The 26,223-nt window shown below is 56.7% G+C and overlaps 1 protein-coding gene across 1 annotated transcript; it reads right to left on the minus strand.

Annotated features, from left to right (window-relative positions):
* Positions 1–220: 220 nt before the first annotated feature.
* LOC147985545 (uncharacterized) lies at positions 221–26,223 on the minus strand. Its single transcript, XM_087541632.1, has 5 exons — positions 26,116–26,223; positions 1,882–2,009; positions 1,722–1,792; positions 1,277–1,644; positions 221–292 (listed from the first exon to the last, which is right to left on the minus strand). The coding sequence occupies exons 1-5, from the start codon at positions 26,221–26,223 to the stop codon at positions 221–223; spliced, it is 747 nt and encodes a 248-aa protein (XP_087397758.1).

Below are 26,223 nucleotides of genomic sequence, written 5' to 3' on the forward strand. Positions count from 1 at the left end.
TGGAAGGGGCGACGAACTCATCAAGGTCGATCCCGTCGGCAATGCGGGTGGCAGCAGCGATGAAGGTCTCCATGAAGTCTTCAAAGCTGTGCTTCCTAGTATTGGAAACTTGGATGGCCGCCAGCTTTTCTTCTCGCGCCTCCTTGAAATGGACGCGGACCAGAGACAGAGCGACATCAGCACCACATCAGACGGAGCACGTTCATTGCAGCCTCGTCCTTCACAAGAGAGTTAACAGGGTCCAAGCTTGGCTCCACTCGAATGGTCTCCTCTTCAAAATTCTGGCAAAGCTCTGCATACACGATCCAAGGATAAGTCAATTTTCATAGACTGAGTCGACACAAAAACCAGTCGGAACTGAATGTCCACCTTCAAGCTTAAGGTACAACTTCTTGGCGAGGCTCCCCATGTAGCTCTCCAGGTCGTCCCTCCTGCGAGCGATGCCTTCCAGCTTCTCGCTCAGGGTGAGGTTCTCCTTCTTCCAACGTGAACACTCCCTGTTGGCTTCATTCAGAGCGGTCTTCAACTTGGTATTCTCTTCTTCTAAGTGGTCGACCGAAGCCAGCTTCTGTGCGGCCAGAGCGGTCTTGTCATCAGCCTCCTTACGGGCAACAGCCAAGTCCTGATCCTTCTTCGCCAGAGCTTCGTTCAGTTTTTCTGCGAAGAAATGATGATTGAATCGGAAATAACAAAAGGGTACTCAAGCCCAAAGACTAACCAATCGACAAAGTCGTCTTACCTGCGGCGCTGTCTCTGACCTTCTACAGCTCTGTTCTGGCCAGCTCCAGATCAAGGTTCAGTTGAATCTTCTGCTTCTCCAACTCAGTATAGCGAGCTACGAGTTCGCAGGATTTCTGTAAAAGCAAAATCAGTCGACAGACGTCCAAGATAAGTTGCTTTCGAGTAACTAAGGGACAATGACGACGTTTCTAAGACCACAGCCGAATCAAAAACATTCGACAGTAGTCTCGGGGACTACACCCAGTGGGTGCACTCAGTGTGCCCCCACTGGTTTGACCAAAAAAAAGTTCCACTCGACCTGGCCCGACCAAACCGAGTGAAGAAATACAGCTACAGCAACACAATGTAAAGACTACAGTCGACTGCCAGCAGTCCACCGTAGTCTCGGGGACTACACCCAGCGGGTGCACTTAGCGTGCCCCCACTTGTCCAAGGATTGGCAGACACACCCACTGGGTGTACAGATACAAAGATCTTCGGAAAAGAGACTCTCCAAACAGCATATCATAACAGATCAAGTGTTGAGTCGACTGACCTGGACGTTGCTCTGAAGAGCCGAACTCGCATCATAGGCTGCTTGGCTGGCCTCCCGAGCCATCTTCACTTGCTCCATCATGATCCCCGCCTGGCGTATAGCCTCCTTTGCAGCAGCCACTTGGTCCTCAGGGACGGGGTATGTGGCAAAAAGCGAAGACGGATCCGCAGTCGACGACGAGGGCCGCGCACTCGCCAGAGGAACGGCGAAGGTCACTGAAGCCCGAGTGGTGTCACCACCATCCCGAGCCTCGGCCTCGGACGCCGGAGCGGATTGGGGGGTCTTGTCAGCCGACGCCCTCTTGTGCCTCCTCACTCTCAACGGACCGTTGTCATCGTCATCCGGGAGGTCGATAACATGAGGAGGGGCTACAAAGGAAAGGTTCAATCGACCAGGGTTGCAATAAATGATCAGTCGACTCAAAGAAGAACGTCAGTAACCGTACCAGGGTTGGAGGTAACAGCATCCTCCATCTCTTGGTCACCGTCCTTGGCGGAGACCTCAGAAGTAGCAGCGCTGCAAATCTCGAAAGTCAGTCAGTTGGCTCAATGAATTGACCAAGGATCTGTCCATGGTCGACGAAGGAAAGCAAGTTTTATTATTACCCGGAAATGGTAGGGACAGCTATCTTCATCTTGGGCAGAGCCTTGGGCGGCTTGGACAGCGTCGTGCGTGGGTGCTTGGGAACCTTCCCAATCGGCGTAGGAGAAGAGGTCCAAGGGCGTTTCGACGACTGCCCAACAGAATCAGTCGCCTTACCACGTTCCCACGCTGGGTCGTGTGCGTGCTTGGACCGCCCCTCTGGGCGAGGGGGCTCGACCTCCTCCTCCTCCTCTTCGCTGGAGTCGACGTTGTCGTCTCCCTCTCCTTCCCCGTTGGACTCCCACTCGCCTTGGTCATCCCCACTCTCACCTCCGCTCGCCTCCCCTTCCTCAGTTGGCTCCTGAGCCCCGTTGGGCGTCGAGTACATCTCGGTGGTCGCCTGGAAGACAATAGACAAGACGAAAGTCAATCGACCAACTCAAAGAAGACCAATGCAGAAAACAAGATTTCAGTCGTAAACATAAAGACATACCTGGTCCACCTCATATGAATTGTCGAGTGGAACCACCCTCCTGGCTCCTCGGGGGTTGTCTTTGTTCCCCGTAATGCTCGACAGCCACCCCTCCAGCATCTCGTCCGTGACCTCCTCCGGGTGGAACCGAGTGGTGTCGTCAAGGCCCGCGTACAGCCACATCGGGTGGTCGCGGGCCTGGAGCGGTTGGATACGCCTCCAGAGGAAGACCTCCAGCAGGTCCATGCCAGTCACACCCTCACGGACGAGCTCAACCACTCGACCTGCCAACACTTTGACCTGGGCCCTTTCCTCCGGCGACACTTTCAGAGAAGCAGGCTTTTCAGCTCGGTCGAGAGAGAATGGAGGAAGTCCAGTCGACTGCCCTGGGGTCGCCTGGTCTTGACAGTAGAACCAGGTTGCCTGCCAACCGCGGACCAACTCCGGGAAAGTGATGGAAGGAAAACAACTCTTCCCCCTCGCCTGGATCGCCAGACCCCCGCACAGCTGGATCACCTGCGTCCTCTCGTCACTCGACTTGGCCTTCTTGACCGATTGAGAGCGACAGGTAAAGATGTGCTTGAAGAGTCCCCAGTGGGGGCGGCAACCCAAGAAGGCCTCGCACATAGAAATGTAAGCGGCGAGGTAGACGATGGAGTTGGGAGTGAAGTGATGGAGCTGCGCTCCAAAGAAGTTCAGAAAACTCCGGAAAAAGGGATGGGGCGGCAGAGAAAACCCTCGGTCGATGTGGGTCTCTAGGAGCACGCACTCACCGTCACGGGGTTGAGGTTCGATCTCTCCCCCCGGAAGACGCGCGGCTTGGTGGGGGATGACTCCCCCTCGACCATGTCGTCGAGATCCTCTTGATGGAGCACCGACGGCATCCAGTCGCCCTGAATCCAACCTTTGGGCAGAGCGGTCCTAGAGGAGGATCCTCCCCGAGCCGATCTTCTTCCCTTCCCCTGCGTCACTGCCTTCTTCGCGTGCTCCAGAGCGGAGGTCTTGCCCTTCATCATCGTCGCCGGCGAGGTCTCGCACGAGCCTGCTGCGTTAGGGCGAGAACGGAGGTGGCGGAAGGACTTGCGAAGGGAGCGAGGAAGAAGAAAGGAGGAGAAGAGAGCGCACTGCTGGGAAACCCCGAGCCGGCGATTTATAAGGGACCGCTTCCGAGTGGCTGACTCGTAGGCCCAGGCCATCCAGTTAAATCCCGCAGCAGATGCGCGCAGTACGTGGCGAAAAAGGCGGCGCGGGGATCGAGGAGCTTCCGCTTTATCGCTTCCGATTACTGCGGCCGCTCCCGTCCCGCGCGCTTCCCAAAATCCGAACCCCGCGACATCCGCGGGCCACAAAACAACTTGTCAAAACAGAAGACCCTGATCGCGCCGGCGCTCGGTATGTCACAAGCAAAGAAATTCACTCGACGAAAGGCCTAGAATGGATCAAGGCGACTGAAAAAGGTTGGCAACGTCATCCGTGACGATTGACCCAAAACGAGGCGCTCACGTAGCCCGAAGAACCAGTCGGAAAGATCTCCAACTCTTTCCCCACTCTAACCTCGATCCATTCGGGGGCTAATGATGAAAACATGTACCTAGGGTAGGGACACGGACCTGACCAAAGAGTCCTACCCTAGGACATCCCTAGGAGAAGTCACCTTTCAATCGACTTAAAGGTATCCCACTCGACGGGCTCAAGACACTCGACCAGAAAGCTATCACTCGACCATGAAGCCAACCACTCGACCGCCAGGAGACCCACAGTCACTCCGCAGGCAAACGGTCAGCTGTTAAGTAGTCTTTATGGTCATCATAGCACTTTATTAGGGGCGTTACCAGTAACGCCCAACCTTAAATGTACCTTAAACCCTGCATTACTGAGGGCAGGAGGGGGCCGGCGAACTCTATATAAGCCACCCCCCTCCTCAGTATGAAGGGTTCGCACCCTAGTTATTCACACGCCAGTAATCCAATCGACCGCCTCCGGGCACCGAGACGTAGGGCTGTTACTTCCTCCGCGAAGGGCCTGAACTCGTACATCTTGGTGTGTTTACAACTTCCCAATAGCTGAGATCTAGCCTCTCCATACTTACCCCCCTACATCACTGTCAGAGTTAGAACCACGACATTACCCACCGTATAGGAAGTATTAGACCCAGACACGGCGCACAATTATCGTGGCACTCCGAAGTCAAATTCCACGTTAATGTATTCACACTCAGAATGCAAGCCTTCATTGATTGAAGACATACGTTACTTCATGTGTTGCACATCTAAGTCATCAACATGCACAAGTGTTAGGAAGTGTGCCTAATCACATGACATTTGAGGATTCCAAGATATTTAGCTCACACCATAACTTGCAAAACCTTTTCTCATCCAAGGGCTTTGTGAAGATATCTGCCAGTTGCTCTTCAGTGTTGACGTGTATGATATCAATATCTTCCTTCATGACATGATCTCTGAGAAAGTGATGACGAATTTCAATGTCGGGGGTTTGGTGCGACATATGCCAATGGAAGGCTTATCATGGTGGGGGCGAGTAGAACGTCGTCGGTGCCTGGAAACGGGATGAGGCGAAGACATGCACGCCGGCGAATCTTACCCAGCTTCGGGGCTCTCCGGGGAGATAATAACCCTACTGCTGCTCTGCGGGGTCTCCGCATGATCACTATGGCCAAGTGTTTACACGGTTGCTCCTTGAGCTGTTTCTGGTGGTAGAAGAGGGCAAGGCTAGCTCTCTCCTTCTATCTGGTATGGTCTAGAACTACTGGGATCCAACCCCTTGCATGGGTGCCCTGGGGGTTTATATAGGCCTACCCCCCAGGGGTACAATGGTAATTCGATTGGGCGCGGGCCCCGCCGTCAGTGCCTCTGACCTCTGACTTCTCCGCCGACTGCTGGGGCCCGCCGACTGGTGGGCCCCGCCGACTAGTCTGGTACGGAGCCGACAGGCCGCGTCCGTTGCGGGCGGGTCTTGCCGGCCGCTGATTACTGTAGCCATGCTTCTGATGATGCAGGCTTGGTGGTCGTGGCAACAGCCCCGCCGCCTGGCGGGCGATCACTGTGGCCACTCCCCATCTCATCTTGATTAATGGCGCGTGGGCCCCGGGGGAGGGCTCGGCCGTCTCTTGAGGTCTCGCTGACTGGTGGGCCCCGCTGCCTCCAGGCCGTACAGACAAGCCGTCATGGGCGCAGGACTTGGTACTGTGGTGCTGATGTCAGGGCCGGCCAGGCAACAGTGCCATGCCGCACGGAGATCTTCCCGGGTACGGCGTGCTGTGGCCATGCCTGCCCTTGGTAAGGGGCGGGAGTGGGCTTCACTGTAGCCATGCCTCTGCCCCATCCCCTTTGATGAGGTCATGGGTTTGCTGGAGTCGCCGACCGACTCCCCAAAGCCGGCCTCTCTGGAAGTCGTCCCTGGAACTCGGCCGTGAGCGGGTAGTCGGCCGCCCTGCCGTCGACTCCTCAGGGGACGGCTCTTCGCCCTGGGGTCTTGAGGGGCGCAGCCTATTCCGATGTCTTGAAAGGTCCTGGGACTTAGGTTGGCCAACCCGTGGCCCATTACTCCGACAGTAGTCCCCGAAGCTGGTGAGGCACCACGGACGATCGGCCGAGAAGCCTCAGCAGTTTCTCTTTCCGGGTGCTCAACACATGGTCTTGATTGACTTCTGCCGGGCCGTCTAGAAGGAGTCGGACTTGCTCAACTCGGACTTCACTCAATTTCGACTTGCTCAGTATTTCGAACGTCGCGGCAGGATTTTAAGTGGCGTGCTAGCTAAGCCTCCAGGCCACCGCCCGTTCTTGGCCTGTCACGCGAGGGCACGTGGCTAGGCCGTCCTGCCAGCCCACGCGGGCGACGGGACAGGCCCACAGGCGGGGCCCGCCACTACCGCGCCTCGGCGCCCGAGCGGATCCGCTGCGGCCCCGGTGGACGGTTGGGATTCCCGTGGAGTTACTACACGCAGTAACTTTACGTGGATCGTGGGGGTCGTGGGGTTGTGGGCGCAGTAAATCCCCACGTCCGCCCCCTCGGCTTCGCAGCCCACAGGGCTATAAGTAGGGGGAAGAGGGGGGCACCCGCGCCCCTCCTTCCCACTACTCCTTGTCTCTTCCTCCTTGCCGCTCCTCGCACTCCTCCTTCCTCTTCTCTTCTTCGCTCCGCTGCACGCCCAAGCTCCGGCGAACGCTGCGGCGACAGCTCGCGATGAGTTCTTCCTCCGCTGCCGCGCCTCCCCTAGTGCGTTCCGGCACCTGGGACGGTTCCGAGGTTCATGAAGACCACATTGAGTTCCTTCGCCGGACCCGTCAGCTTCCCGGTGAGGATCGCGTGCAGGTGCGTCTTGCGCCGGAGGGGGAGATTTCCCCCGCCCCGCAGGAGGGCGAGCGGGTCATCTTCCGCTCGCACTGCCTGTGCGGGCTGGGGCTGCCGGCGAGCAGCTTTTTCCGGTCTTTCTTGGAGTTCTATGGCCTCCAGCCGCACCACCTCACCCCCAACACAGTGGTGCTGTTGTCCGCCTTCGTGGCCTTGTGCGAAGGCTTCCTCGGAGTCCTCCCCACCCTCGAGCTCTGGGGGGAGTTCTTCTTCTCCAAGCTCGACACCCAGGCCGCGGGCATGCCGGCTCAATGCGGCGCCTTCATCGCCGTGCGAAGGTCAGGAGCCGACAACCCCTTCCCCTCCATCTTGCTGATAAAGTCGATGAAGATGTGGCAGAGATCCTACTTCTACATCAGGAACGTCGCCACGAGGGGCGACTGGGTCAATCTGCCGGCTTTCGAAGCCAGCCTGCCGGCTGGGAGACTGCCCAACTGGTCGTACCGGGCCAGGTCGCTGACGCCTGCGGGAGCCGGCGCCATCACGCGACTCTGAGTGCTGACATAGTCGGAGGGTTTGACTGGTCTGGACCTGCTGGCCGCCTTCGTTTCGCGCCGAGTTCTCCCACTCCAAGGCCGCCCTCACATGATATGCCAGATGAGTGGGCGCCGCGACCCGAGTCGGATGTGCACCAAGGACATGCCTCACGAAGAGGTGGCCCTCATGGTGAACTACCTCTCGGACAGCAGGCTCCCAGAGGACTGGCGATTCGGCAAGGAGCCGTACTCCCGCGCCAACCCCCCGCCCGTGGTGAGTCGCCTTTCTTTTCTTTCTTTAGATTGTCTTCTTATTGCCGGGTTTTGTTTTGACTAGTCGGCTTTGGTTAGAATCCCCTTCTTCATCCACCAGCCGGCACCTCGGGGTCGGCCCGTGAGTTTGTCGCCGACCGAGCGGAGAGCGACATCGACGACCCCGATCTGGGGGCGGCGTCTCTGGAAGACGACACCGAGGGAGGAGGAGGGACAGCAGGTGACTTCAGGCCTTCGGCTACCTTCGCCGACTGGCCTGAAGACAGCGCCGAGGGAGAAGTCACCCCTCGCCATCGGCCAGGAGCCAGCCAGCCTGGCGCGGGCTCTTCTGCCGCGCCGGACGCTCCAGGCGGCGGGAAGAAGCGCAGGGCCGTGCCGACCTTGTTCGGCAGTCGGCCGAAGAAGCCCAAGGGCTCGGCTGCGGCGACCCGGCGGGACGAGGCAGCCGCGAAGGCCATCCGCTTCCGTAAGGAAGTGAAGAAGCCGCCGTTGGTCTCCGCCGCCTCCGTCATGGGGTCAGCGGAGACGTCCGCCACCACTCGGCGGATTGACCCCGCTGCTGACCTCCGGGAGGCGACGGAGCGGAATGCGCAGGAGAGGCGCAACTAAGAAGAGGCCCTCCGCCTGGAGAAGGCGGAGGCCGACAGGGCGGAGGCCTCCGCTAAGAAGAAACTATTGGAGGCCGAAGCCGCCGCCGCGGCGAAGCAGCAGGCTGAGGAAGCCGCACGCCGCCAGTCGGCCTTGCTTGTCACCCCGCTGAACTCTGCGCCGCCGCCTCCGGAGCTCACGGGGCCAACAGGAGAAGCCGACGGGGAGAACCTCGTCGAGGAGAGGGAAGGCGGCGACCCCTCTACTCCGGACGCGCACGTTCCGCCACCGCCTCCGCCGCCGTCTGAAGGCGCGCAAGGCGAGCAGCCAGCGGACCCTCCGGTGCCGCCGACCAAAGACGAGGCCGTGGCGAGGCTACTCCTCCAAGTCGGCTCGCCAACGCGCCGTCGTCTGGAGAAGGCGACTTCGGTACCCCGCCCCCTGGAAGCCGGCACCGCCAGCTCGGCGGCCCCAGACGCCGAAGCGACGAGCGTCGCACCTGTTGGGTGGGTGCGAGGAGGCGGCACAGGGCCGCTGAACCGGGCGCTCCTGGACGTCCAGGCGAAGCTCCGCGCTGAGGGCGACGCTCTCCAGAGTTGCACCAAGGCGTTCCTAGCGTCGCGGGAAGCCGTTCGGGTATGTTTTTTTCCTTTGGTCTTTGTTTTCTTGCTCCTCTTCGTGGGGACGCGCCAGCGCACCCACTGGGTGTAGTCCCCGAGTTTCGGGCCGGCTGCTGAGCAGGTGGCCCGGAACTCCAGTTGATGAACTTCTAGGTACTAACTTTGTCTGAAATGCTTGTCGCAGGATTACCACAACCTCCACGTCACTGCCTTCAACCGTAACGTTGAAGAGCTGGGCAAGCGGACCGCCGACTTGGCGGAGAGCCGGAGTAAGTCCTTTTTTCTTCTCTGCGGGGGCGCACTGGCGCACCCGCGGGCTGTAGTCCCCGAGATTCGGGCCGACTGCTGAGCAATCGGGCCGGATCTCCCCGGCGACCTACTTTATTGACGACTGTTATCTTTCTTCCTTTTCTTCAGGAGCCAACGCTGCTCTTCAACAGCAGCTGAGTGAAGCCAACTCCGCCCTGCGCGCCAAAGGGCAGGAGTGCAGCAGGCTCGCCATAGAGCGCGATCTGCTGGCCACTCAGTTGGCAGAGCAGAAGGAGCTGCTTGTGAAGTCGCAGAGGGAGGCAGAGGAGACAAAAACCGCCCTCTTGGCCGAGTTCGCGAGCGAGCGCTCCTCCTGGTCTGACAAGGAGGCGCTGCTGTCCTCCGGCTTCCACGAGATTGAAGACATCGTTGATGGTGAGTCTCTTTATTTTCTTTCTTCGAGTTGCCGACTTAGATCGTGCCGACTCCTGGTTTTTGACTAGCTTCTTCGTTTCTTCGTGTCTGTGCAGACTTCTTCCCTGGGCAGTCGCAGGCCGCCATCCAAGCCATCGAGGCTGACCGTGAAGGTCGGAGGGCGGAGGGCGCAGAGATCGCCGCCGATGCCCCCCAAACTCTTGACGAGCACATCCTGAGCATCGAGGCTCGCCTCCGGCCGGCTCACCGGATGCTGCGCCAGCTCCAGCGCTTTGGTGCCCAGGCGATTGCCGCCCTTTGGCCGGATATGCAGGCTCCGCGCACCCCCAGCCTGACGGTCAACTGGCTGGAGGTCGCGGCTGGTCGTCTTGAGGCCTGGAAGGGCTCTTCGGCCCGGGCTGGAGCGCGCCGGGCCTTGGAGTTCGTCAAGGCGTGGTACCCGGGGCTGGATCTAGACTGGTTGGCCACGCTTCGGTCGGAGGCCCAGCCAGCGCTGGTGGCTGCAGAAGACACCCTCGTCAAACGTGTTGCGGCGATCGCCGAGTACACCGACACCAGCATCTTCGTCCCCGAGCGGTCTGAAGACGGCGAGGAGGTACCGCCGTAGTGGTTTGGGATGAACCCAAACTACGGCAAAGACTCGGCGGAGGTGATTGGCTCCAGCGTCGAGGAGGAGGACGAGGCGGAGGATGGGGGTGAGGCGGAGGCACCAGAAGGCGGAGCAGACGGCCAGCCTCAGCCCGACCGCGCCTCCAGCAACAAGCCGCGTGCGACCGAGTCGACTGCCACCGGAGGTGATCAAGCCGAGACTAGCCAGCCGGCTGCCCCGATGCCTGACGCTGGCGCCTCCTCCGACCCTCCGAATCCGTCTGCTGCCTCCTGAGCTGCCGCTGTATCTTTTATTTTATCTGCTTCAGTAGTCTTTGAAGAACTTGTTAATTCGCACAATTCCACCCGCGGGGTGTATTTTGAACCTCTACTCGACAATTCGGCCAAGGGCCTATGTTATGTAAATATATATATATATATATATCTTTTCTTGCTCATTGTTCTTTTGCTTTTTCCTTTGCCGCTTTCTCTTAGTTGCCTGCCTTGCCAATCGGACAGCCGCTCTGCAGACTGTTGCTGGATCAAGTGCTAGGCTACTTTGGGAAAGCAAGTACTTAGCCGATTTCAAGATTGTTTGAGCAAGTTGGATAGAAGACGACAATCCGACTGTCCGAGAGTCGGTTTGCGAGAAAGGCTGGAAGCCGTCTTGAGCTATGTTTTACGCTTTGAGTCCTTAGCCATTTTTCATGCGAACACCCATTCTACCTTACCTCTGCCCATCGTACAGTCACTCTGCGAGCTGTGGCTTCTGACAGAAGATGGTTTAGGTGTTACACACTACTTGTCCGGCTACAGGAAGCATTTCATAGTGCAAGGCGGCAAGTCCCCGGGCCGACTTGTCGAGCCCGGTGCCAAGCGGCATGACAAAGAGTAACATACTTGTAGGCATAATTTTTATCATACAGACAAAAGAGGGCAGTCCCCGAGCTCGTCTCGGGGGGCCTGAAGTCTTGGTACTTTAATACAAAAGGTAGCGTGGTACATACTGCATCAACTGTAAAATCTTCGGAGGAGATTTGCATTCCATGGCCGCTCTGTCTCCTTGCCGGAGTCGTCCCTCTTGCCTGCTCGGGGCTTCTGAGCGTCGATCAGGTAGTAGGAATCGTTGCCCAATACTTTGCTGATGATGAAAGGGCCTTCCCAAGGCGCCGACAGCTTGTGCTGGCCGGCTGTTCGCTGGATCAGCCAGAGCACAAGGTCGCTGAGGGAGTCCTGGATTAGGGGGTGTTCGGGTAGCCGGACTATACCTTCAGCCGGACTCTTGGACTATGAAGATACAAGATTGAAGACTTCGTCCCGTGTCTAGATGGGACTTTCCTTGGCGTGGAAGGCAAGCTTGGCGATGTGGATATTCAAGATCTCCTACCATTGTAACCGACTTTATGTAACCCTAACCCTATCTGGTGTCTATATAAACTGGAGGGTTGTAGTCCGTAGGCAATCAACTCCATACACAACAATCATACCATAGGCTAGCTTCTAGGGTTTAGCCTCCTTAATCTCGTGGTAGATCTACTCTTGTACTACCCATATCATCAATATAAATCAAGCAGGAGTAGGGTATTACCTCCATCGAGAGGGCCCGAACCTGGGTAAAACAAAGTGTCCTCTGCCTCCTGTTACCATTCGGCCTAGACGCACAGTTCAGGACCCCCTACCCGAGATCCGCCGGTTTTGACACCGACATTGGTGCTTTCATTGAGAGTTCCCCTGTGTCGTCGCCTTTAGGCCCGATGGCTCCTTTGATCATCAACAATGATACGGTCCAGGGTGAGACCTTTCTCCCCGGACAGATCTTCGTCTTCGGCGGCTTCGCTCTGCGGGCCAATTCGCTCGGCCATCTGGAGCAGATTGAAAGCTACGCCCCTGGCCATCAAGTCAGGTTTGGAAGTTTAAACTACACGGCTGACATCCGCAGAGACTTGATCTTCAACGGATTCGAGCCACAGCCAAGCGCGCCGCACTGTCTCGATGGGCATGATATAGCTCTGCCGCCGAACAGCGCCTTGGAGGCCGCACACGCATCGGTTTCGACCATTGATTCGGAGCCTACTGCGCCGATCGAGGATCAGTGGTTGGACGCTGCCTCAGGGGCTGCGATCTCAGAGGCGATCGAGCCGAACGCTAGCCCCGCACTCTGCACCACCCGTGACTCCGAGGATCTGAACTCCTCCCCGGACTCCGAACCCCTCGCGCCCCTGCCAATCGAATCCGATTGGGCGCCGATAATGGAGTTCACCACCGCAGGCATCTTTCAGCATTCGCCTTTTGGCGACATCCTGAATTCTCTTAAGTCTCTCCCTTTATCAGGAGAGCCCTGGCCGGACCACGGTCAGCGAGGGTGGGATACGGACGATAAGGAAATTCAAAGCCCACCCACCACCCACTTTGTAGCCACTGTCGACGATCTAACCGACATGCTTGACTTCAGCTCCGAAGACATCGACGGCATGGACGACGATGTAGGAGACGAACAGGAACCAGCACCTGTAGGGTGCTGGAAGGCCATCTCATCATATGACATATATATGATGGATACTCCAAAAGATGGAGATGGCGATGGAACAGTGGGGGATGACGCCCCCAAGAAACAGCCAAAGCGCCGGCGTCAGCGGCGCCGCTCTAAATCCCGCCAAAGCAAAAATGGTGATTCCGGCACGGGAGATAATACTACCCCGGATAACGCCGAAGAACACCCACCTCAGCAAGATTCGGCACAGGAAGATGGAGAAGCCAGCCCTCATGAGAGAGCGGCAGACCAAGAGGTCGAGGATGATAACTATACGCCTCCCTCCGAAGACGAGGCAAGCCTCGATGACGACGAATTCGTCATACCATCAGACCCCGCCGAACAAGAGAGTTTTAAACGCAGGCTTTTAGCCACAGCAAGCAGCCTCAAGAAAAAGCAGCAACAGCTTAGAGCTGCCCAAGATTTGCAAGCTGTCAGATGGACTGAAGTCCTTGCGGCCGAAGAGTATGAACTCGAACGCCCCTCCAAGAGTTACCCGAAGCGCAGGCCGCTACCCCGATCAGAGGAGGAAGCACCTACATCACCAGCGCATGACATGGCAGACCGGCCACCTCGCGGTCGCGACAGAGAGGCCTCCCGGCCCTCCACCCAAGCCATGCCCCGACGCCGCTCAACTAAGGCACGGGAAAATGCGCCCGACCTGCGAGACATACTGGAGGATAAAGCAAGACAAACAAGATCGATCTACGGATCGTGCAGGCGCCCTACGGCATGTGACAATGATCTTCACTCCGGATACAACAAATCCGGTCGGGCCGAACACAACAGACATAGCTCTTCCGAGCTGCGTCGTGATATAGCCCAGTACAGAGGCGTCGCACACCCGCTATGCTTCACGAATGAAGCAATGGATCATAAAATCCCAGAGGGTTTCAAACCCGTAAACATCGAATCATACGATGGCACAACAGACCCGGCGGTATGGATCGAGGATTATCTCCTTCACATCCACATGGCACGCGGAGATGATCTACACGCCATCAAATACCTCCCGCTCAAACTTAAAGGACCGGCCCGACATTGGCTTAATAGCTTGCCAGCAGACTCAATCGGTTCTTGGGAGGACCTGGAAGACACATTCCTCGACAACTTCCAGGGCACTTACGTGCGACCGCCGGATGCCGACGACTTAAGCCACATAATTCAGCAGCCAAAAGAATCGGCCAGACAATTCTGGACATGGTTCCTAACAAAGAAAAACTAGATAGTCGACTGTCCGGACACAGAGGCCCTAGCAGCCTTCAAGCATAACATCCGCGACGAGTGGCTTGCCCGGCACCTGGGACAGGAAAAGCCGAAATCCATGGCAGCCCTCACGACACTCATGACCCGCTTTTGCGCGGGAGAAGACAGCTGGCTAGCTCGCAGTAACAACTTATCAAAAAACCCTGGTAATTCCGATACCAAGGACAAAGGTGGCAAGACACGTCGGAATAAGCAAAAACGCCGCATTAACAGCGACAGAAATGAAGACACAGCAGTCAATGCCAGATTCAAAGGCTATAAATCTGGTCAGCGGAAAAAGCCATTCAAAAAGAATACTCAGGGCCCGTCCAGTTTGGACCGAATACTCGATCGCTTGTGCCAGATACATGGCACCCTCGAAAGGCCAGCCAATCACACTAACAGGGATTGTTGGGTGTTCAAGCAGGCAGGCAAGTTAAGGGCCGAAAACAGAGACAAGGGGCTGCACAGCGACGACGAGGAGCCCAAGCTGCCGAACAGCAATGGACAGAAGGGCTTTCCCCCACAAGTGCGGACGGTGAACATGATATACGCAACCCACATTCCCAAGCGGGAGCGGAAGCGTGTGCTACGGGACGTATACGCAATAGAGCCAGTCGCCCCAAAGTTCAACCCATGGTCCTCCTGCCCCAAAGTTCAACCCATGGTCCTCCGCCCCAAAGAGCCAGTCATGACGGCTTCGCCGCATTGGTTCTCGACCCAATCATCGACGGATTTCACCTCACAAGAGTCCTCATGGACGGCGGCAGTAGCCTGGACCTGCTTTATCAGGATACAGTGCGGAAAATGGGCATAGATCCCTCAAGGATTAAGCCCACAAGAACGACCTTTAAAGGCGTTATACCAGGTGTAGAAGCCAACTGTACAGGCTCAGTAACACTTGACGTGGTCTTCGGATCCCCGGACAATTTCCGAAGCGAAGAGTTAATCTTCGATATAGTCCCGTTTCGCAGTGGCTATCACGCCCTGCTCGGACGAACCGCATTCGCAAAGTTCAATGCGGTGCCGCACTACGCATATCTCAAGCTCAAGATGCCGGGCCCTCGAGGAGTAATTACGGTCAACGAAAACACCGAACGCTCCCTCCGTACGGAGGAGCATACGGCGGCTCTCGTAGCGGAGGTACAAAGTAGCCTTCTCAGGCAATTCTCCAGTCCGGCCATTAAAAAGCCAGACACTGCCAAGCGCGCCCGGAGTAACCCACAGCAGGACCACCTGGCACACTCTGAGCAAGCGTAGCAATGCGGCCCCAACCCCAGCTTTCACGACATAGCAAAACCAGTACCTCGCGTACATAACTACACCCTTGAAATACCATGGGCACAGGGGAAGGGGCACAATAACGGCACGCCCAAAATACGGCTTAAAACGTACTAGGGGCTGCCGGATTCTTTTTTTAATTTAATTTTTTACTTTCAGGACTCCATACTTCGGACGACCTGTTCGGCAATTCGACTGCCGCACAAACGATGCAAAATCCGGGGAGGCAGACAAGCCATGCCGCATTATGGAACTCCCAGGTGGTCTCTGTTACGAGCGGTATACCTGTTTTAAATACAATTCCGCGGCCTGCCCCTGGTCAGGACATACTGAATAGTCCAATATCTTTTGCTTACCGCACTATTTGTATCGCTCGGCTTTGATAAATAGCCTCTATATAAACAATGCATAGCTTTTGTCTATTTTCTGCATTACTCTCTTTTATATATGTTCATTAATGACATGTTGCACCCGTACACTGTGGTACGGCAAGTACGCCAGGGGCTTCAGTACCCTTTAATATGGTGTGAGAAGTCCGTACACTTTCACAAGTGCGGCACCCCGAACTTATAGCACTATATGCATCGGCTCCGAATCATGATTTGGGTCAATAGTTGGGTTTGCCTGGCTCCTATGTTTTGGTGCCTTACGTTCCGCTATATCAGCTAAGGTAGCACTAGGAGAACCATTGCGATTGTGCCCCGGTTGAGCTGGGTTAAGCACCTCAGTGGAGAAAGCTAAAACTGACTGTCATGATGAGGCGAGAGACCAGTCGCTGTTCGAGAGGTTTTTCGAGTCCCTAAAGACTTACGCCGCTTCGAGCGAGGAGCCGGATTTGTCCGGCCAAGGTGTGGATAGCGCCCCGAACTCAGTCTTCCGAACTAGGGGCTTCGCCGAAATTTAAAATTATAAAGTTCTATGGCTAAGTGAGAGTGTTCAAGCATTATAGTCCGATTGCCTGGTTCATTGTGCTGAGCGCCTCCCTCGAAGGACCCAACTATGGGAAAAAGAGCGCTCAGGTTTATCCCGAACACCCCAGCACTAGTGGCATGGGGGCAGAAGCCGACGACTGGCCATCTCTCAATTTTTTGATAAACGGCCGCACAGAAAATAATATTTTAAATTCAACAAGCATTGCGTAAGCGCCTATGAACAAGTTTTTAGCGCACAGGATAAAAACGAGCGAGTTTATTCAAAAATTACATCCTTGGTACATTCATCCGCCACAAGGCGGGCACCCGCAAGAACATCCTTGTAATAGTTCTCGGGCTTGCGATGCTCCTTCCCCGACGGCGGCCCGTCCTTCACAAGCTTCTCACCGTCAAGCTTACCCCAGTGCACCTTTGCATGGGCAAGGGCCCGACGGGCACCTTCGATGCAGACGGAGCGCTTGATGACCTCGAGCCTTGGACAGGCCTCCACCAGCCGCCGCACCAGCCCGAAGTAGCTCCCAGGCAGGGCCTCTCCGGGCCACAGCCGAACTATGAAGCCCTTCAGGGCCTGTTCGGCCGCCTTGTGGAGCTCGACCAGCTGTTTCAGCTGGTCGCTCAAGGGCACAGGGTGTCCGGCCTCAGCATACTGAGACCAGAACACCTCCGTCGAGCTACCCTCTTCAGCTTGGTAGAATGCGGCAGCGTCGGATATGCTGCGGGGAAGATCTGTGAATGCCCCTGGAGAACTCTAGATTCGGGTAAGTAACAAGTAGTTTACTTTTATATTTCTGCTTTGCATAAAGAATGCCTTACCCGCCGCTATCTTCTTCACCTCCTCCAACTCTTCGAGGGCCTTTTGGGCTTCGGCCTTGGCAGACTTGGCAGTCTCAAGGGCCGCCGCGAGCTCGGACGCTTGGGTCTTTGACTCAAGCTCCAAACTCCCATGTTTTTTCATGAGAGCCTGAAGCTCTTGCTGCACCTCGCCGACCTGAGCCCCAAGTTTCTCTTGCTCGGTCCGCTCCGCGGCCGTTTTCTTTTCGGCCTCGGACAGTGCCTGCTTGAGGGTCGCCACCTCAGTCGTGGCCCCTATAATAAGCAGTGCAATCATGTTATTTTTTGCAATCACGCCTCTCTATAGGCACTTTTTCTGTAAGGTATTTCCTACCTTCTTTTTCCTCGAGCTGCCGCTTGGCAAGGCCGAGCTCTTGCTCGGTCCGCTTGAGGTCCTGTTTCAGGACACCCACCTCCGTAGTCAGTGCGGCGGTGGATAGCAGCGAAGCCTGCATACGCATATTGACTCTTTTTGTTAGACTCCTGCGAAATTTAATAGATCCTCTATTCGTCTTTTCTTTCTGAACGCCAAACAGAGCATCAGGGGCTACTGTCTATGCGGTTATATTTTTACATATTTTTACTTACCTCGAAGCCTGTTAGAAGGCTAGTGCAAGCTTCAGTCAGTCCGCTCTTGGCGGACTGAACCTTCTGGATCACCGTACTCATAATAGTACGGTGCTCCTCGTCGATGGAGGCGCCGTCAAGCACCTCAAGCAGATTGTCCGGCACCTCCGGTTGGACGGAGGCCGCCGGCTCAGAAGGCTTGCTCCTCTTGGAAGGAGTTCGCCTACCGCGGTCAGGAACTGTTGAAGATTCCGGTGCGGGGTCCGGCACAAAGCCGGACTTGGAGCCCTGGGGGGTCTTGTCCCCTTTACTCCTGGGGTCCGGGAGGTCGCCTTGCGGCTCCTCCAGGACCACCTCCTCCTGCCCCGGAGCTCGTCGCGACGCCACTTCGGCGTCGTCCGCAGTGCGGGGGGAGACAGCGGGCGGAACTGAGTTCACGTCCGACGAATCCAGGGAGCCGCTCGATGACTCGTTGAGTTTGGCCCGGGGCGGGCTGCATAATTACATTCGACATTAGGGAAAGCTATGCAACAAAGGAACATCATGAGTCATTCTGATATCCGAACTTACGATTTCGCCGGATGATTGGCCCTGTTTGGCCACTCCTCTTTGCCCTCTTCGGCGTTGGGGGCGTAGTCCGGCGGAGGGGTCTTCCTTTTCCTAGACCCCTCGGCCTCCCCCGTTGGGGCAGCCTTCCTCTTCTCTCCTCCCTCCGCTGGGGGGAGAGTTTTCTTCTTCCTCCTCCTCGTTTTCACGAGAAGAGGGCGTCTCGGACTCATCGGACGACGAGTCCGACACCACCATATGCCGGGAACTCTTTCGAGTCCCCGTGGCCTTCTTCTTCTTGGCCTTCTTCTCCGGCACCACATAAGGTGCCGGAACCAGCAGCTTCGCTAGTAGAGCGGGGGCTGGGTCTTCGGGCAAGGGAGCCGGACAGTTAATCGATCCGGACTTCGCCCGCCAAGCCTGTCAAAGGTAAGGGAGTTTAGATCCCGCCTAGAATCAAACTATGAAAAAACTTAACATCCTGTAAAAGGTGAAAATAGCTTACCTCGCTAGCGTGACGCTGCGAGCTGTATCCGCGGTCCTCGGAAGCGGATGTGGGAGCCTCGGCGCCTTTGGTTAGCACCTTCCAGACATCTTCATACGTCATGTCGAAGAGCCTGTTAAGGGTTTGGTGCTGCGCCGGGTTGAACTCCCACAGATTAAAGCCCCGTTGTTGACACGGGAGGATCCGGTGGACGAGCATAACCTGGACTACATTGACAAGCTTGATCGGCTTGTTCACCAGGGACTGGATGCATGTTTGCAATCCGGTCACCTCTTTTTCGTCACCCCATGACAGGCCCGTCTCTTTCCAGGACATAAGCCGCGTGGGGGGTCCGGATCGGAATTCAGGGGTTGCAATCCATTTCGGATCGCGCGGCTCGGTGATGTAAAACCACCACGATTGCCACCCCTTCAGGGTCTCCATGAAGGAGCCCTCGAGCCATAGGACGTTGGCCATCTTGCCCGCCATGGCGCCTCCGCACTCCGCCTGGCTGCCGCGCACCACCTTGGGCTTGACGTTAAAGGTCTTGAGCCAGAGGCCAAAATGGGGGCGGATGCGAAGGAAAGCCTCACACACGACGATAAACGCTGAGATGTTGAGGACGAAGTTCGGGGCCAGATCGTGGAAATCCAGGCCGTAGTAAAACATGAGCCCCCGGACAAATGGGTGGAGTGGAAAACCCAGTCCGTGGAGGAAGTGGGGAAGGAATACTACCCTCTCATGGGGCCTTGGGGTGGGGAGAAGCTTCCCCTCCTCGGGAAGCCGGTGTGCGATGTCTTTGGACAAGTATCCGGCCTTTCTTAGCTTTTTGACATGGCCCTCCTTGACGGAGGATACCATCCACTTGCCTCCCACTCCGGACATTGCTGGAGAAGGTTGAGGTGGGAAGTGCGGGCTTGGGCGCTGGAGCTCGAGTGCGCAGGAGATGGATAGGCAAAGGAGGAAGAAGGCGTAGGTAAAAAGGTGGATCCTTATCCCCTTATATGGGTGGATGCGGTTGTGCGTCTCCACCAGCCTAGTAAAACTCGCTTGCCTCCCAAGCGCCGTGATAAATGGCGCGGTTAGGGTTACCCACGTCCGTATTGATGAGAATCCCGTAAAGGGGGTACACGATCTCTGCTTTGACAAGACGTGCCAAGGAAACTGCCTCGCAAAACATGCTGAGGTGGAAAAGTAAAAGATGATTCAAGTGAAGGACTTGGCCGTAGTGTGATGACGCACTGCGGAATACGTCAGCAGATTTGATTTGTGTTAATATTATTCTCTCTATGGAAATATGTGGAAACTTATTTTGCAGAGCCGGACACTACTCTTGGTGTTTACAATCTTCTACGAAGGACTTGGAGGAGGAACCCGCCTTGCAATGCCGAAGACAATTTGCGCGCCGGACTCGTCATCATTGAAGCCTGGTTCAGGGGCTACTGAGGGAGTCCTGGATTTGGGGGTGTTCGGGTAGCCGGACTATACCTTCAGCCGGACTCCTGGACTATGAAGATACAAGATTGAAGACTTCGTCCCGTGTCCAGATGGGACTTTCCTTGGCGTGGAAGGCAAGCTTGGCGATGCGGATATTCAAGATCTCCTACCATTGTAACCGACTTTATGTAACCCTAACCCTATCCGGTGTCTATATAGACCGGAGGGTTGTCGTCCGTAGGCAATCAACTCCATACACAACAATCATACCATAGGCTAGCTTCTAGGGTTTAGCCTCCTTGATCTCGTGGTAGATCTACTCTTGTACTACCCATATCATCAATATTAATCAAGCAGGAGTAGGGTATTACCTCCATCGAGAGGGCCCGAACCTGGGTAAAACAAAGTGTCCCCTGCCTCATGTTACCATTCTGCCTAGACGCATAGTTCGGGACCCCCTACCCGAGATCCGCCGGTTTTGACACCGACAGTCGCCCTCTTGGAAAGATCTTGGCCTGACCTTCCTGTTGTGGTATCGGCGCAGGCTCTGCTAGTAGATGCTGGACCGGCTGAGTGCCAACAGCCGGCCCTCTTCCAGCAGATCGACGTCGTCTTGTCATGCTTCTTCTGCTTCCTCCTTGGTGTACATGGTGACTCGTGGGGAGTCAAACTCTATGTCCGTTGGGATGACGGCTTCGGCACCGTAGACCAGGAAGAAGGGCGTGAAGCCGGTTGACTTGTTTGGAGTCGTGCGCAGACTCCAGAGGACGGCTGGCAGCTCGCCGAGCCAGCAGCCAGCCGAGCGCACCAGAGGCTCGATCAACCAAGGCTTGATGCCGGACAGGATGAGGCCGTTTGCTCGCTCCACTTGGCCGTTTGACTGCGGATGGGCGACGGACGCTAGGTCCAGTCGGATGCCCTGTGTTGCGCAGAAACGGGCCAAGGCGCCTTTGGCAAAATTTGTGCCGTTGTCGATGATGATGCTGTGTGGTATGCCGTACCGAATTGTGATATCGGTGATGAAGGTCATGGCAGTCGGACCATTCAGTTTCTTAATTGGCTTCGCTTCCACCCACTTGGTGAACTTGTCCACTGCGACAAGTAGCTGAGTTAAACCACCTCGTGCTGTCTTGAATGGTCCCACCATGTCTAGACCCCAAACTGTGAAAGGCCAGGCAATGGGGATGGTCTTGAGCGCAGAAGTCGGCTGGTGCGGCTTGGAGCTGAACTTCTGGCACCCTTTGCATTTTTGGACCAACTCCTTGGCCTCTTCCAAGGCAGTCGGCCAGAAGAAACCGTGCCGAAAGGCTTTGGCGACGAGGGCTCTTGAAGCCTCATGGTGGCTGCATTCGCCTTGATGGATGTCTTTGAGAATCGCCTGGCCTTGCTCTGGCTCTACACTGCGCTGGTAGACACCAGTGACGCTGCGCCTGACCAGCTCTCTGTTGACTATGGTATAGGCTGCCGCCCGGCATTGTACTTGCCGAGCTGAGGTCTCATCAGTTGGTAGCTCTTTGTTCACCAGGAATTTGAGGATGGGATGGGCCCATGAGGGAGCTGCTATTTCTTCGACTACTAGAACTGCGACTTGGATGAGGGCGGCCGGGCTGGGAGGCGGCGGGTTGGAGTCAACAGCCGCTTGCTGGGTTGATGAAGTCCCCAAGCCGACTGGCATGGTCCTTGGGCCGAGTTCTGGAATCTTCGAGTCCGCCACCGTAGTCCCCGGGCCGGGCTCGACTGTGGCGGCTTTGGAGTCATCCGCCAAAGTCCCTGTTCCGTCTGCTGGAGCTCTGGAGTCGGATCCGCGGTCTTCGGTAGGGGCCGGCACAAAAATGGAGTCTGATTCTGGTGAAGGCTTGACAGACGGCTTGAGGAGGCGTTGAAGGGCGACGCCAGATGGTATCGCTTGGCGGGTAGAGCCGATTCGTGCCAAGGCGTCTGCTTGGTCGTTGTCGTTTCTTGGCACATGGAGGAACTCGCACCCTTCGAAATACCCGCTGAGTTGATGCACGAGGAAACGGTAGCTCGCCATGTTTGCGTCTTTCGCGTCCCAGTCGCCAGATGACTGCTGGACCACTAAATCCGAGTCGCCATAACACAAGATCCGGAGGATGCCAAGTTCTTTGGCAAGCCGGAGCCCGTGAATGAGCGCCTCGTACTCGGCAACGTTGTTGGAGGCGGCAAAATGGATTTGCAGTGCATATTTGAGCTTGTCGCCTTTAGGAGAGGTGAGGACGACGCCGGCTCCCAAGCTGGTGCGCATCTTGGAGCCGTCAAAGTGCATCCGCCAATGGGTGGAGTCAGGCGCTGGAGGCAGGTACTGGGTCTCGGCCCAGTCGATGAGGAAGTCGGCCAGTGATTGTGATTTGATAGCGGTGTGGGGCTGGTAGTAGATGGTGTAAGGAGCTAGCTCTATGGCCCACTTGGCCACTCGACCAGAAGCATCTCGGCTACCGATGATCTCAGCAAGTGGAGCCGTGCAGACCACCGTGATTGGATGCTCTTGAAAATAAGGCTTCAATTTCTTGGAAGCAAAGTGTACGCCATAGCACATCTTCTAGTAGTGGGGGTAGTTCTGCTTGGAGGTCGACAGTACCTCGCTCAGGTAATATACTGGTCTCTGGACAGGCAGCGCCTTGCCTTCCTCCTTGCGCTCCACTACCATGATTGTGCTGACTACCCGGCTGGTGGCAGCGATGTACAGGAGCATAGGTTCCTTAGGAGTCGGAGCCGCCAGGACGGGTGGAGTAGTCAGCATCTTCTTCAACTGGTGAAAACCTTCGTCGGACTTATGGTTCCACTCGAAAAACGTGGTCTTCTTCATGAGTTTGTATAAGGGGAGAGCTTTCTCGCCCAGCCGACTGATGAATCGGCTGATGGATGCTAAGCAGCCGGTGAACTTCTGCACATCCAGCAGTCGGCTGGGTACCTCCATTCTCTCGATGGCCTTGATTCTTACTGGGTTGCATTCTATGCCGCGTTCAGAGACCAGGAAACCTAGCAGCTGGCCGGTTGGTACTCCGAAGACACACTTCTCGGGGTTGAGCTTGATCTGGAACCGGCGTAGGTTCTCAAAGGTCTCCTTGAGGTCTTCCAACAGTGTTCCATGCTTTTTCGTCTTCACCACCACATCATCTACGTAGACGTGGGCGTTCCTACCGAGCTGCTTGAGGAGGCACTTCTGCATGCAACGCTGAAAGGTGGCGCCAGCATTCCTTAAGCCAAACGTCATGGTGAGGTAGCAGAATGCTCCAAACGGCGTGATGAAGGCGGTCTTCAATCTGTCAGCCGGGTTCAGCTTGATCTGGTGATATCCTGAGTATGCATCCAAGAAACTCAACAACTCACATCCGGCTGTGGAGTCTATCACCTGGTCAATTCTTGATAGAGCAAATGGGTCCTTGGGGCAGGCCTTGTTGAGGCTCGTGTAGTCAATACACATTCGCCATTTCTTGTTCTTCTTCAGCACCAGGACCGGATTTGCCAGCCACTTCGGGAAGAAAACTTCCATAATGAAGCCGGCTGCTAGGAGTCGGGCTATCTCTTCTCCGATAACTCTTCTCTTTTCTTCTGATAAGCGGCGCAAGGGCTGCCTGACCGGCTTTGCATCAGATCGGACATGTAACTTGTGCTCGGCGAAATCCGTTGGTACACCTGGCATGTCTTTGGGAGACCATGCGAAGATGTCCCGATTCTCACGGGGGAAATCGACGAGCTCGCCTTCCTATTTGTTGTCGAGGTTTGCACCTACGACGGCGTACCTCTCTGGGTGCTCCGGATCCAAGGGTATCTTCTTTGTCTCTTTGGCCGGCTTGAACGAACCTTCGGCTTCCGACTCCTTTGGGTCGGGCGATATCTCCGGCTGCTTGCCGGCCATCGCCACAACCCGTTCAAGGAGTCGCTTCTCGGCTGCGATCACCAGGGACTCAGCCAGCCGACTGCTCTCGGCCGCGCAAGCGGACGACTTCCGGTAGTCGCCGGCCACAGTCAGAATTCCCCTGGAACTGGGCATCTTCATCTTGAGGTAGGCGTAGTGGGGGACCGCCTTGAACTTGGCCAAGGCGGGTCGGCCAAGTAGCGCATGGTATGGGCTCTCAAGGTCCACCACCTCAAACCAAACAGACTCTCTTCGGAAGTGATCTTTGTCCCCAAAGAGGACGTCAATCAGGATCTTGCCGATTGGTGAGCAGGAAAGCCCAGGAACAATGTCGTGGAACACAGTCCAGCTATTCTGAAGCTGTCTTTGCTTGATTCCTAACTTCTCCATGGTGTCCTTGTACAGGATATTGATGTTGCTGCCCCCGTCTATCAGAACTCGCGAGAAACGCGCGGCCTGTTAGTCCGTGGCAAAGGTGGCGTCCAGGACCAAGGCGTAGGAGCCCGGACTCGGCATCACTTCTGGGTGGTCAGCCCTGCTCCAGCTGATGGGCTTCTCAGACCAGTGCATGAACTCTGGCGTCTCTGAGGCTACTGCGTTCACCTCTTGTCGCTGCAGCCGCCTGCTGCGTCGATCATCAGCCACACTGGTGAACACCACATAGGCTCCATGCTCTTCAGGGTATTCGTCTTGTACTGCGCCGACTGGCCTGACTGCCGGCTGCTGGGGCGGAGGCGGAGGCGGTTGCCCAGTAGGCGGGGGTGGCAGGAGGCCGTCTCCCTTGGCGATCCTGGTGAGCCAGTGGCACTTCCGGGTGGTGTGATTCGACGGCTTCGTGCTGCTGTGGAACTTGCAAGGTCCATCCAAGGTCTGCTCATAGGAGAAGGCCGGCAACCAGTTCTGCTTGCCGCCTTTCTGTCGCTTGGGCGGAGGCTGCTCTTCTGGCTGCTGGGCTTCAACGGTCGCGACCTGCCGGCTGCCGGAAGCCGGCTGCGGGGCCTTGCGCTTGTTGTCACCCTGATGTTGTCGCCGGCCGGCGTCTGCTGCCGGAGTTCTTGGAGCCTGAGGAGCTACTTTACCAGTCATGCTGATTTGAATTTCCGCCTTCATGGAGGAGTCGGCTGTGGCGTACTTGTCCGCTATGATCAGCAGCTCGTCAAGGGTTTCTGGCTCGTCGCAGAGGAGCTTGTGCTTGAGGAGGGTGCCTTCTCGGCACCCGGCTGTGAAGTACTCGATGGCCTGAACCTCGTGCACGCCCTCGCAGGAGTTCCGGAGCTTAGCCCAACGCGTGAGGTAGTCGCGAGTCGACTCGTCAGGACCTTGCATGAACAAGGAGAGCTGACGAGGCTTGGGAGGACGCTTGTACATGCTGGTGAAAGTTGCGGACGAATGCTTCAGTGAAGTCGACCCAGCTGTTGATGCTACGGGGCTTTAGGCTGTTCAGCCATGTCCGGGCCATGCCCTGGAGCATGAGCGGAACGTACTTTACGGCGACACGCTTGTTGTCGTTTGCTATGCTGACAGCCGTGGAGTAGTCGACTAGCCAGTCTTCCGGCTTCACGGAGCCGGTATACTTGGGCGTGTCTCTTGGGAGCGTGAACCCTCTGGGAAAGGGCTCATCCCGAATGCGGGGCCCGAAACAAGGCGGACCCAGCTCATCTTCTTCTTCCAGCGCCAGGGACCGGTGAAGTCGGTCGATCCGGTGGCGGGCGTCATTCTCTCCAACTCCCTCTCAGAGGCCAAGGCGGTCACCAAGAGTCAGATGGTCAACAGGCGGCGGGGAGACTCGCCTCTCCTTGCGGGGAGGGGGAGGCGGACAGTCGTCCCGTCGTTCCACTGCTCTCAGGCGGCCATCTCGGTCGCGCTCTATGGTAATGCGAGTCTGACTGTGGCTGACAGCCGTCTCCTTGTCCTTTCTTCCTCAGGCGCCGCCAGTTGGCGTCCGAGACATCGCGCCTTGATCTCGGTGCGGGTCGTCGTTTGGCCGCTGCGGCGCCTCCGTGCGGCAGCCGGCCTCGTTCTGCGCGGCGGCCGCGTCGAGGAGCCACTGGACTCGCTCCATCATGAGGCGGCGTTCTTCGCCCTCGAAATTGTTTAGCTCATCCGCCGCTGCCTGGGCGGATCGGATGTTCTCCGCCGGTGTAGCGTACACGGGGCGGCTAGCCCCAAATAGGCTGGCGATGGCTACGCCGCGCTGCTGGACCGCGCCAAGACGGCTGGGCCCTGCCGGGGCCGGCGAGCCGCCAACGATGCGATCCATCTCCCGCTGGTAAGCTTCTGACAAGCGTCTCATGCTGGCCAGCTTCTTCGCGCCTTCAACGAGCTGAAGGCGGCGCACTTCTAACGTCTCCGCGTCAGCATCTTCCGGAATGGGCGCAGTCAGGTCTTGCAGCGCTGCGCCGAGTGAGTCGGGCGCTCCTCCGCCAGGGAACTCGTCATGACTGATGACTAGCACCACAGTGACGGTGCTTCCATCGCTCTCTGCGTGGGGTAGAGGTTCGTCGTAGACCACCACGTTGGTGGGGAACGCGTCGATCAACGCGGTGTCGAAGTCGACCAGCAT

Source organism: Triticum urartu, chromosome 2A (assembly GCF_056163025.1).
Source record: "Triticum urartu cultivar PI428250 chromosome 2A, HENAU_Tu73, whole genome shotgun sequence".
Classification (NCBI taxonomy): Eukaryota; Viridiplantae; Streptophyta; class Magnoliopsida; order Poales; family Poaceae; genus Triticum; species Triticum urartu.

What these genes read in the sequence shown, in the direction of transcription:
- LOC147985545 (XM_087541632.1), bottom strand. Translation starts at nt 26,223, where the DNA reads ATGCTGGTCGACTTCGACACCGCGTTGATCGACGCGTTCCCCACCAAC. An exon ending in TGCTGTTACCTCCAACCCTG is followed by an intron (nt 1,645 to 1,721) that starts GTACGGTTACTG and finishes TTTCCTTTGTAG; the next exon opens with CCCCTCCTCATGTTATCGAC. An exon ending in CTCTTCAGAGCAACGTCCAG is followed by an intron (nt 293 to 1,276) that starts GTCAGTCGACTC and finishes TCGTGTATGCAG; the next exon opens with AGCTTTGCCAGAATTTTGAA.